Below are 12,805 nucleotides of genomic sequence, written 5' to 3'. Positions count from 1 at the left end.
ATGTATTTATTAAGCTATTTTCGTTTATTTTTTTTATTAAATACTTTGTTTATAAGAATTATTAATATTATTCGAATTTTGCGCTACTTTATTCGCAAAGACCTACCTAAGGGCTCCTACACAAAACTACGAATTCGCATCGCATCGTAATGACATTTTTATTATGAAGTTTGTCGCAGATCTTTGCGATGCGATGCGAATGCGCAGTTTTCTGTGAGAGCTCTTAAAAATTGCTATTATGTATGTGGAAACGTGACAACAATATAAGTGACAGAGACAAGAAGTAACAGGAATTTCTTGCGCTCGTACTAATAATCATAGAAATTGATTCATATACTGGTTTACCTACGTTATTTAGTCGGATTTCGTCAAGTAAAAGTTAGTCGTGATTTGTTATCTAGACTTATAACGCGACCAAATAAATGAATCAACTTCTCTGATAGTACTTTTAGAGATATAGCCTTTTGATCCCTTGGGGTATAAATTTTGTGTTATTCCATCATGTAACAGGTATCAGTGGCGTATCTAACCTGGTTGATGTCCGCCTTCCCCGGCACGAAGTCCCGGTAGGCGACCGAGATGGTCCGGAGGCCGTCGCACGCCATGGGCTCAATCACCTGCCGCACGAGCCGGTCCTGCATGTCGCGAGTGAACTTCTCCAACCGACCCTCGTGACCGTAGATGAATGCGCATCTGGGAAATTGTTTATATTAGACTAAGGGCTTATTACCACTTTTTTGATTCTCAGATTCAGACGACAGATTGTCCATACTTGATCTGTCAAGTTAATTGGTGGATAGTCTATTCCTCACTTATCAGGAAGTAGTAAAAAGTCCCCAAAATTTAACTAAAAGATAAATACAGTCATTAGTCACGCCTAAGAAGAAAGAGATATACAAAGAAGATAAGTGTAAATTGAATGATCTAACAGTTCCAAGTCCTGTATGTTTATCCTTATTTACGCTTTAACAGTTTAACCGATAGATGCTTTGATTCAGGGAAAGGACATGGGAAAGGTTGTATCCCGGAAAAATGGGAGGGCTTTGGCACAATAAAGTTGCGAGTAACAGCAAGTAATAATGTAAGTAATGTATGTCTGTTATCTCTTCAAGTTGAAACCTAACAACGTGGGAGATCCATGCTTCGGCACGAATGGGCCGGCTCGACCGGAGAAATACCACGTTCTCACAGAAAACCGGGTGTTTCGCCGAGTGAGTGAGTTTACGGGAGGCCCCTATTCCCTTCCCTTCCCTATTACCCTATTCCCTCTTAAAAAGCCGGCAACGCACCTGCAGCTTTTCTGATGCTGCGACGGAGGTCGCTTTCCATCAGGTGACCCATTTGGTCGTTTGCCCCCTTATTTCATTAAAAAAAACCGCAGAATCGATGTTGATGAATATAATTACAGTGTACAATAAAATTCTCAAAAAAATCACTTACTTTTTTAACACAATTTCCGAAGCACCCTTGGTATACAGTCTGTAGCCGCCCTTGTAAGGTATGACGGTGGACATGCTCTTCCTAACGGAGTTGAAGGTGTAGACCCTGGTGAAGGACTCCTCAGGGTACCGCTCTCGCACCAGCTCGTAGCTCTGACCGAGACCGACTACGAAGCCGAGAAGTGCGCACTCCGTCTTGTTACCGACTTGCATAGGTGGCGCGGTGGGATCTTGGGAAGGCTGGAAGATAATGATCATTGGATTTAAATCGATATGTTTGAATTGAGATTTTATATACACTTTTGAATTAAAATATGTTGATGATCATTGGCTGCTAGACATTTCTATGTCACACTTTAGCTTATTGGCAATTTATATTTTTAATATATGATTTCTTATGTGCTTTATGGGGGGTATTCCCATAAAATGTGGAACAAACGTCAAACGCATTTCGATTGGTCAAAAGTCAAAACTTAGTTGATTGACGTTTATTGACAGATATGACAACACCATTTTGTGTTTTGATTGAGTCCAGATTTCGTACTGAATGTTAAATTTTCAAGGCCGACTCAGGGTGCACAAAACTCACCATAATCCGGGAGGTAAAAGCGCTATTGACGGAGATGCCCTCGATCATGGTCTCGGCCACCTCCTTGGGTATATCCCGGTAGTTGGGGGTGACCTTGCACAGCTTCTCGCAGATGTAGGACTGGACGACCGTCATGCGGTTGGTGGTGAGGGTGCCGGTCTTGTCGGAGCAGATGGCAGTGGCGTTGCCCATCGTCTCGCAAGCGTCTAGATGCCGTACCAAGTTGTTGTCTTTCATCATTTTCTGAGGAGCAAAGTTTTAGAATGAGTTTTTCTGTTGGCAGCACCTGATAGACGTTGAGAAAGACCAAAGGGTCGTGTATTTTTCAACAGCAATTCAACAGACAACAGATAATATTGCAACAGTTTCGACTGTCGCGAGATACAAAATCACCCTGTCAATTAATACAGAGCTCGTATCTGCTGGTGGATTGAAAATGACAAAATTTCTCACAATTAATGGCACTTTGTGTCATTCAGGCCTGCCTTTTATCCAAAACTCTCAGTGAGATTTAACAGCTTTTACATCAAGTTAGGGTGAAATAAAAAAGTACTAAAACGCTAAACACATATTTTCTTTGACATCTTCTTTTCGGGCTTTCATATCCCACAGACTTATAATGTTACATAGGACAGTGGAATATTTCACATGACAGGCTTTATTATTACTTTATGCACTCACTACTACACATCAATCATTACATTAGACTGGCCATGGACGGACCGCAAGTTGCAGTCTAGTCGGGACTGACCGCTCAAGATCTGCTCGAGCGGTCTGTGTCATTCAGTTTATATACCTAGCGGAATAGAGCAACAATTTTAAGCTGTCATACCTAACCAAAATTGTTTTTCATCTGTGTGAAAAATGTGTGTAAGTATACACTTACACAAGCATGATTGAACATGAATTCTATGAGATTAAATTGTCAACGTGCGGCACGTGCCGACTGGTGCCGTCAAAAAAAGAGTGCTGCTGTCATGTATCACACGTCTCTTTTTACCACGCAGTGTTGGCCTTTGTTTCTCTATTTCGCTAGGTATATTAACTTTATGGTGTCATTGCGGATATGAATTTAGTATGGAAACTGCAGATCCGCGTTATGCAGTCGGTTCCGACTGCAAAATGCGGTCCGTCTATGGCCGGCCTTAATCCCTGTCACAGTATATACTCACTTTAACAGAATAAGCGAGCGACAGCGTGACAGCGAGCGGTAGACCTTCGGGGACAGCTACGACGAGCACCGTGACACCGATGATGAGATGCTTCACCAGGTTATTGATGTACGTCGCCTTCCACACCTTGCCGTCCAACACGAACGTGCGAACACAGAACTGGATCACCAGGATTATCACCGTCAGCACCGCGATGGTAGAACCGGCGTAACCAATCTGAAAGGAGTAATACAGTCAATACAAAACAAATCTTTATCCAACACAATAATATATAATATACAATAGAATAAACGTGCAATTTACATAAATGTTATGGCAAGCAGACAACGATTGCGCACTAAACATTTTTAATGAAATATCGAAGTAGACCTTACTGTATTAGGAGAAGGTAAAGGACTCTTAACGGGAAGGTGACAAGAGAACTTAAGATTCACCATTTCATACAGATGATGCTTGTTTGAACGTCTTTTGTTCTGAACGACTATAATCTAGTTTCTTTGAATACAGCAGTAATTTTTTTTTTTTAATTTGCAACCTCCTCAATTAAATCGACCCACGTAAGACATACGATTAATAAGGTTATTTTCTCTGGCGGGAGACGTGAACTCACCTGAATAGCCAGCTTGGTGAGTTTGGCCTGCAGCACCGACTTCTCCTTCTTGTGTCCGGATTCCGGCGCGGGCTTGTCGGCCGGGGCGACGTGGTTGTCCGCGTGGTTCCCGTGGCTGTTGGCCCCTTCGTCGTCACCTGGCGCCGCCCCTTTCGTTAGTGCGTTCCCATCGCTACCGTCTGGTATAAGGAAAATTTCAAATTTCGAATTCTTAAACCCGTAATTGTAAACCACTCGAAAGATCACCATTGGTGGGACGCCGATTTAAAGTTCTTTACATGCGAATTAGGCACTCGACTTTGCAAGTTGACTTAAGTGTTACACCCACTTGATATCAAACTAATAGTTAAAGACCATAAGACCAAGATCAGTATTGAGTAGGAGTCTGAGAGCAGTTTAATCATACGGGCCTTAGACATGCAGCCAATTATTATTGCCAATTTTATACCAAACAGTAACCTGTTATCTTTATATTTTCAAGCGTCTACTTTTATCTAGTAAATTAAAATGTGAGAATGATATGGGGGTTTAGATTCTACTGTGTTATTTATTTTATTATTTAAACTATATGTTCGCATCAAGTACACGTAAGGGCCAAGCGGGCACATGTTAGGCGTTATTCGGCCCCTAGTGCACGCTGAGAGAAGCGGGGCGCAAAGCCTGGCCGGTTATATTTAAAAAAAAAAATTCCAATGCAAGATGGCGGATTTTTGACATTGATGACGTTTATTTTTCTTATATTTCCGGCCAGGCTATAGCAGAGGATACGACTTACCTGTGAGACTCTTGCGCTGGCTTTGGGTTTGGGCTCCCTTCTTCTGTTGCTTTTTAGCTTCTATTCCGTACAATACGTCAGCCGGGGGATAATCCGACACACAAGCATACACATTTACCGTATGGTATACAATCACCATGCGTTACATAGACACGATGAGGGTTTAAATGTGTATGTTTCGTTCGTCGTGGGGTGAGCGGCGAGCCGGGGTCGAGGGATGGAGAAAAAAAATTGGATTCATTGAAATGGGTCACACTATGTATGTGAAGCTAAATCTAGTGCTACCTTTGGACGTGGCTTTGGTCGCTTTTTTAATTAAAAAGAAGATGAAGCAGGAAAAGATTATGGCCCTTTTTTGCCATCCAATAACAGTGGCTAAATTTGAATTACAGAGAGAGCGAGAAGTCAATATATCGCTGTCTCTTTAGCCACGTTCAAAGATAGCTCGAGGGTCACACGACTTAAGCATCCGTAGCGGACGTATATAGCCTCAAATGCTTAAGCTGGGCGATTGCTTTATAATATGCTTTATTTATTTAATGGGAGGGTTCATTTTAAACGAGATTATTTTACACTTTAAGGAGTCACAGGGGTACAAATCTAACCATGCCCACATAGACAACTCAGGCCATTAGTCAAACACAAAACGAACAACAACGGAGCCGCCACCGCGACTGGTCAAAATAAAATAATCTCACGACTAGGACAGATTTGGTGCACATTTTATTATACCATTTTTAGGCTTATTTCTTCTAGGTTATAAAGCCTAAGTTTTAGACTTTTTTTTAACGAATTAACTAGTTATCGGTCTATACTTTTATTTATTCCATTGAGCTTTACATTCTTTAGAACTTAAGAGGGAAAATATTGAACTGTGCGTGCGCATCTGAATTTTTATAGTGTCATTAGCCAAAATATGTGGCAGTATGTTCTATAGAATGTATACCTCAATGCGCCCACCAAATCTGTTCATACTATAGTCCACAGTTAGTTCACCTCTGAGAGTCTGAGTGACCCTTATGTCGTTAGCGTAAGGGTCATTTGGGAGGTAAAATAACCTTGAACTGTCATCGGGACGGAGTGCGTCTGGAACGCTTCACGGATGCGTATGCAACTACACTCAGGTCGAAACTGTGGAGGTTTTTTGACAGATTGTGTTGTGACTTGTGTCTCTACTCTCTAGTGCTATTTTAAAAAAAGAAGTGTCATTTTGAAATGTGGTTGCAATTTTGAAATTCGAATGTTATGTCATAATATTATGTGCTCTGCATTTGACGTTATTTTTTTTTAGAAAAGTCATAAAATTAGTCTTGACTAAGAGTTAGCAATGCTTGAATTCTTATTTACATGTGTCTAATTTTGTGTCGCAAGTCATATAAAATGAAGTGTCAATTGATATATCTCTCAATAAAACCTCCACAGCGTACAGTGCTCATTTCGGACAAAACACAGGACTTTACACCCTCTTACCAACACAAAACCCCTCAACCGAATGAAGATATTTCACATATCTTTAAACAAATGAGCAATGTAATTTTAAATCTAGCTAGAACTATTTATGCAAAACATTTTATTTGTTCCCAATGTTGCGGGTAAACCAGAAATTCGGGAAAAAACAAAACGTCCAGTCTAGGGGACATAGGGGACAAATACGTGAGATACGGACCCTTCTTCATCTGCTTGATCTCCTTCTCCTGTTTGTCGACGGCGGCTCCCAGCAGAGTGAAGATGATACCGGCCTGAGAGTTCACACCCACAGCAGTCACCAACATTTTACCAGAACCTGGAAATTCGGAAGGATAATTTTGAGAAACAATCAAACATGAAAAGATAGAAACAGACAGAATTGCTTATTTGATTTGGTCTTAATACGTATATTGGTATTCTTAAGTTATTTTTTCTGCTTTCTGTTTTCAGAAAAACCAATATTTCTCTGAGGATTATGAAGATATGACATAATATTATATAACTTATTCAACTGAATGTAACACTGGGCTAGAACAGACATTCATTATCTTCCAGTGGCATTATTCATCTGCAATACCCTTGGACTTGTGACGTACCTTCCATAACGTGAGTACCGGATAGCACCATAGGATCAAAAGCCTCCCCCTTCTTCACATGGTCCGATTCACCCGTCAGCGACGATTCATCAATCTGGAATTATTTGACATTCATTAATTAAATGGGCACTTTTCTAATTTACGTTTTCGATACTTTTACTGCAACTTTGCGAGATACTAAATAAAAAAAACATACGAGTATGTATTCCTGGAGTATGTACTCCATATTTCTTCTGCACAAAGCATCATACAATGTTTTTCAGATTTTGAATAGGCTCAGGCATTTTAGGATAAAATCCGTTTAAAATTAAGACAATTTTACCTTTGGCCTATGAAATCGTTATCAATTTTAGCTTACATTTACCATGAATCTTGGCTTATTCATTATGTTTATAGCGGATATTAGGTGTCTAACAATGTGTCACGATTTTGTTTAGTTTTCCCACACAAAAACGTTAACCTCATTATAACCTTGGTCGGGGAAGGAAGGAAACTGAAGTGTCAAGAATAATTGATTCTTTGGCCTTTAAAAGTTGAGGTCTTCTTTAAACACTCAACACAAATCTCTATTTAAAAAAAAGTTGGATTAAGCCTCCTAGTTTTATGATGCCTTCATTTTCATAAATATAAAGAACGAAGGAGATAGTAAAATAAAATAATGATAATATTATAAGAAAGTATCTAAAAGATAAGACATACAGACACACTTTCGCATTTAGATTGTTAGTATGTATGGCTCGCTGCACCTAGATACTACAATTTTTTTCAAATTCTACTCTGCCGCAACTAACTGGCAGTAACTAGTATAACGTTATTTAAACCCGGGTCACTTCCAAAGTGGCCGGTTCAACTTACACCCCGCTAAACTTTGTTTGCCCTCCAAAGTTGTACTGACTTATAAGGTTAGGGGTATGTCAACATTTTTGTCAGAAAAAACAATTTATATTTTTCCTGCTTCTACTAAAATATCATTTCATTCTTTCGGATTGCCGAATCTCTGATGGTTCTGATTTTAAGATCGTTATTGGACATACAAATTAACTCTTAATTATTTTTCCTTATTCTTTTTTTTTTCCTTATCCTTAGCAACCTAATTACGTAACATCATGCCATCGAGGCAGGAAAACGTTTTGTAATCAAATAAAAATCAGTATCCAAATAGCTTGCGTCAATAGAATTAAATGATAAGACTGCAGACGCTTATCAAAATGATAACAGCCGTTTGCCTGACTTATCACATCACTTATAAGATGTTGCTGATAAATAATTATTTGCTACCTTGAGGCGCTTTTGTCCTAAAAAATAGTATTGTACTGTTATGATACTAACAAAGTTTGCGGATGACCAGAGGCCAGATTCTCAGACTTCGAATGCCCGTTTAATCTAAAAGGCTTATTCGACCTTACTAAATTTAAGGTCTGTTTCACTACTTTCTGATAAGTGCCGAATAGGCTATTCACATTACAACTTTTTTGACAAATTCTCCATACTAGATCTGTCAAGTTAATAGCCTATTCGTAACTTATCAGGAAGTGGTGAAACAGGCCCTTAGACGTCTAAATTGATTCAGTAACTAAATTTAGTCAAGTGAAATAGCATTGAGAAAGTTAGGATCCTAATTAGCGTACTTAATCTGAAGAAGTGTAGCTTTTGATTGGTGGAATCAGAGGCTTCTAATTAGTCTTCTTTTTAGAATCCTAATTAGGACGTCTAAATTAAGTAAGGTAGAATAAGCCCTCAAGGCTGTCTAACTTAACCGTGAGGCATCTTCGCACGAGAACTAGCAATCGAAGCGACGTTCTAAGTATAAGAATTGGCCCCAAGCATAGATGAAATTAGGTTCTTATAATATATCGCCATTAGTCAACCACCTGAATATGATTATAACATAATATTATACTCTTATAAAAGGTGTGTTAGATAAGCGTTTACACGAGTACGCGATAGGAGCGCAAAAGCAATAAGCGCATGTGAAATAATCGGCCAAGTGCGAGTTAGACTCGCACACGAAGGGTTCCGTATCACTATAGAGCTAAATATATAATCTATAATATAAAAATGAGTCGATGAATGTGTTGCTAAGCGCAAAACTCGAGAACGGTTGGACCATTTCGCTAATTCTTTTTTTAAAATATTCCTTGAAGTACGAGGATGGTTCTTACGGAGAGAAAAATTCTAAAAAAAAAAATTTAAATTTCCTGAAAAAGTCTAAAAACAACACTTTTCTATATTCCCATACAAAAGATTTGTGATAATACTTAAAAGTCAAATATCTAAAAATGGATTTTCAATTATGTTAGTAACGCTAAAACTCGAAAACGGCTGAACGGGTTGGGCTAATTTTAGTCTTAAAATATTCGTAGAAGTCCAGGGAAGGTTTTAAAGTGACACGAAGTTCACCGGGACAGCTAGTATATAATAAAAATAGGCTAAAAATGTTATTTTTTGTAGAGATAGATTTTTCATTATTAAAATTTTAACTTTATTATTAAAGAATAAATACAATTGAGTATTCTGTAAACATTTCAAGTGCCGTATTGTCATTATTGATATCGAGCTAAAAAGGTTCACGTTTCCCCTTAAATATTTGTTTTATTTTGTTTTTAATAGTTTTTGTTATAGCGGCAACAGATATACACGGTCTCTGAAAATTTCAAAAGTCTAGTTATAGCGGTTTTTGAGATACAGCCTGGAGACTGACAGACGGACAGACATCGAGGTCCCAGTAATAGGGTCGGCTTTTTACCCTTTGGGTACGGAACCCTAAAAATCAAGTAGCACTAGATCAAATTCATTCCATGTATTTGATCCATTTGAACTACTGCGTCTAATTAAAACTCGTAAAATGTATTGTTTATCTGTCTGTCTGTTACCTCTTCACGTCAAAAACGCTAAACTGATTTTGCTGACGTATGCGGATACTTTCGAGTCCCGGGAAAGGACATAACATATACTTTTCATCCGTGAAAAAAGGCACGGTTCCGGCGCTATAATCGAATTTTGGCGTCTCGGAGTTACGGGCGTGATCTAGTAAACGCATAAAACTGCCATAAAAATGAACATAAATTCCCCGAACGCATAAAAAATCCATAAGGTCAGCGTTGCCAATAACCCAATAACCCTGATACCGATGTTATCAGTGACGTGCGCGATAACGCGCTACCGTACCTGACAACACCTATTATATGTCTAACACTAGTAGCAGTCAAACGATAAATGATAGAATAGTTTTCCTGCATGGGCGTTTTCCTGTAGGCCTAATGCCTTAAAATATCCCGCCATTTTGGATGGCTGTGGGATATTTTAATAGCCCATTGAAATTCGCCTGAATAGTGACAATATGCTTGATGACCTAAATGACTTTCGATTTCAGGTATCGCTCAGTTCGCAGAATGTGCTACAACGAATAACGCCAGTTTTCGTACTTGTTAAATATAGGTCTACCAGGATCTGATGGATCTGATGACAAATTTGGACAGCAGATTTTCAAAAAATATTCTTGATCACTGGATAATTTTTTATATTTGCATGTTTACCAGAATCAGCCGCTATAAGGGAAAAAAGGATCAAAATGTTTTATTACAATTACCCCGGTATTGCTAGAGTCAATTTATTTTCTCACTTTTTGCCATTAGATTCTGCTAGAGTCTAGACCTATTCAAGAACCTACTCAATACTCATAATATGCCTATTCCTATTTTATACGTGGGAGAGCCATGCTTCGGCACGAATGGGCCGGCTCGGCCGGATAAATACCACGTTCTCACAGAAAACCGGCGTGAAACAACGCTTGCGCCGTGTTTCGCTGAGTGAGTGAGTTTACCGGAGGCCCAATCCCCTAACCCCTACCCTATTCCCTTCCCTACCCTCAACTAGTCCCTTCCCTTCCCTACCCTCCCCTATTACCCTATGCCCTCTTAAAAGGCCGGCAACGCACTTGCAGCTCTTCTGATGCTGCGAGTGTCCATGGGCGACGGAAGTTGCTTTCCATCAGGTGACCCGTTTGCTCGTTTTCCCCCTTATTTCATAAAAAAAAAACCTAGTTCCCCACAATTATGATCCATGCGTCGGATAGACAAGCAAACCCACAAGGCCCATTCTATGCCCGATATGCTACTTATGACCAATTCTTTTGCTGTTCCATCAGCTACTGACCTTGAGGTCATTACTCTGCAGCAGTATCCCGTCCGCTGGCAGCAGGTCGCCATACTTGATCTGGCAGATGTCCCCCACGACTATCTCGCTTATAGGCACCTGCTTCACCTCGTTGGCTCTAACCACCGCGAACTTGTGTTCCCCTTCTATTCGAGATTGGAGCCCTCTGCAAGAAAAAATATCAACTTAGATCTAGAATTGCCTGGAGCTCGGATAGAGCTTGTTAAGACATTGTGGTGACAGTTACATTATGGTAAAATGTGAAGTAATATCATATTTTTATCTGAAATAGCTAGGCAATATGGTAAATTAGTATTGCCAGGGTGTCTATTTAGGGTTGACATTTTTAGTTAATTGGCAAACAATTTAAATTGGATCTAACGGTTGACATGGTAAAGGGGTACGTACCTAAATTGTCTTTCTTTCGTATAATCGTTAAACGCTGTAACTATCACGACTACTATAACAGATATTAAGATCGCCAGCCCCTCAATCCACTGGTAATGGCCCTCCTCCTCGTCCAGATGCGCTGAAACGTAACGAACATCCTTCAATACTCACACAATACAAGTATGGTGGTCGCTGAAAAACCCAATAGCACTTTGAGAATGAATTGCCAAGTGAATAAAATCCAAAAGTACTACCAGAGAAGTTGATTCATTGGCAGGTGGCGGGCCTACGTAATTTGGTCGAGTCATATCAAACCCAGCCAACAGTCACAACTTTGACACAATCCGACCAAATGACGTGGGTCTGTCAACTGCCCACGAATCAATTTATTCGGTGGTTCATTGGGTCTATCAGCAACAGTCTGTAAAAGCTGTTTAAATAAAAATGTTCAATCGCATATATAATTAAATATATACACATATATTCGACTAAGATGAGGCCACTACAAAAGACAGCCTAAAACACTCAATCCCGAAGAATATTGACAGTACTGAAAAGGATACGATCAATAAGATTTAGAATGTAGTAAATCTGAGAACATAGTGTATATTCTTTTAAGACACTGGACATGTTTTAGTTAAGGTAGAACGATATAGAGGCATCAAAGGAAAAAAAAGGGGTTTTGGTGTAGCTAGCGCTATTTTCGAGTTGAGCGTATCGATCATTAACACTATATACTGTATGTTTACTGATTAAACGTTAACACGATCGATTACACAACATTACCTTTCATGTACACCATCTTAAGCCCTAAACATAACAATGACGATATAAATTAGTGTACCTTCATAACAATGCTTAGGAGGGTCTCAAACTCATAAAGAAAAGGGACCCTTAAGAGGATTCCACACCGCCATTTTTTCCATACAAACGTTGTCCCCTGTTTCCTCCCTGGATAATGCTAGTAGAGTTATAATTTTTTTCCTGAATATCTACGGCCACTAATACAATGTCCCTATGTTTTCTTTTTTTTCATAATTTAATTATTAAATAAGATATGAACGTTCAAAAACCCAAAAAAATGGCCAGATTTTCCACTGTGTTCAAACGTCCAGAAAACAGATTTGGATAGATTATACAAAAAAAGCAAAACATAGGAACACAGCTCAAGCCTTTTTTTAATCTTTAATGAAAAAAATACTTAAATCGGTTAAGTTTTGGAGAAGGAATCAGGGGACAACGAATCGTTGATTTTCTGGATTTTCTGCAGTTGTCTCTATCGCGTTCTGCGGTATAGGCTTGAGGTAAGGGAGACAGCTATAGATATTACACGTACTTTTTTTTCATTTCTCTAGCCGCTGTGGTATCCTCTTAATAGAAAATCATAATACATTACAAGGCAAAAACAAGGAGACGCGTATAAGTTACGACGAATAAGGAAAATCTCCACTAACATCCAACCTTTTTGTGTGAATGTGTCGTGTAATTTAGTAGACGTGTTGATTCCTTTTTCCATAGTTTTGTTATAATATATAAATAAGGGATAAACATAAAATAATGGATGAAGTATTATTATTCCATCAATTTTCGTCGTTTAAGTTAGAAAGTACAT

The 12,805-nt window shown here is 39.0% G+C and overlaps 1 protein-coding gene across 22 annotated transcripts in view; it reads right to left on the bottom strand.

Moving 5' to 3' along the window:
• LOC121736845 (plasma membrane calcium-transporting ATPase 3) overlaps positions 1 to 12,805 on the bottom strand; it is a 188,316-nt gene that overhangs the window by 18,436 nt on the left and 157,075 nt on the right. For 14 of the 22 annotated variants that reach the window (XM_042128277.1, XM_042128278.1, XM_042128274.1 and 11 more), the window contains 10 exons: positions 11,212 to 11,332; positions 10,804 to 10,969; positions 6,649 to 6,742; positions 6,252 to 6,368; positions 4,586 to 4,645; positions 3,811 to 3,989; positions 3,201 to 3,416; positions 2,029 to 2,271; positions 1,441 to 1,679; positions 531 to 693 (listed from right to left, as the gene is read on the bottom strand). In XM_042128277.1, coding sequence (XP_041984211.1) covers positions 531 to 693; positions 1,441 to 1,679; positions 2,029 to 2,271; positions 3,201 to 3,416; positions 3,811 to 3,989; positions 4,586 to 4,645; positions 6,252 to 6,368; positions 6,649 to 6,742; positions 10,804 to 10,969; positions 11,212 to 11,332 — 1,598 coding nt within the window. The remainder of the gene's footprint in view (positions 1 to 530; positions 694 to 1,440; positions 1,680 to 2,028; positions 2,272 to 3,200; positions 3,417 to 3,810; positions 3,990 to 4,585; positions 4,646 to 6,251; positions 6,369 to 6,648; positions 6,743 to 10,803; positions 10,970 to 11,211; positions 11,333 to 12,805) is intronic. The other 8 variants (XM_042128281.1, XM_042128286.1, XM_042128287.1 and 5 more) reach the window with 3 other exon arrangements.

This window comes from Aricia agestis, chromosome 19, assembly GCF_905147365.1.
Source record: "Aricia agestis chromosome 19, ilAriAges1.1, whole genome shotgun sequence".
In the NCBI taxonomy this organism is placed as follows: Eukaryota; Metazoa; Arthropoda; class Insecta; order Lepidoptera; family Lycaenidae; genus Aricia; species Aricia agestis.
Note: the sequence above shows the minus strand (reverse complement) of the source record. Positions and strands in the feature narration are given on the sequence as shown.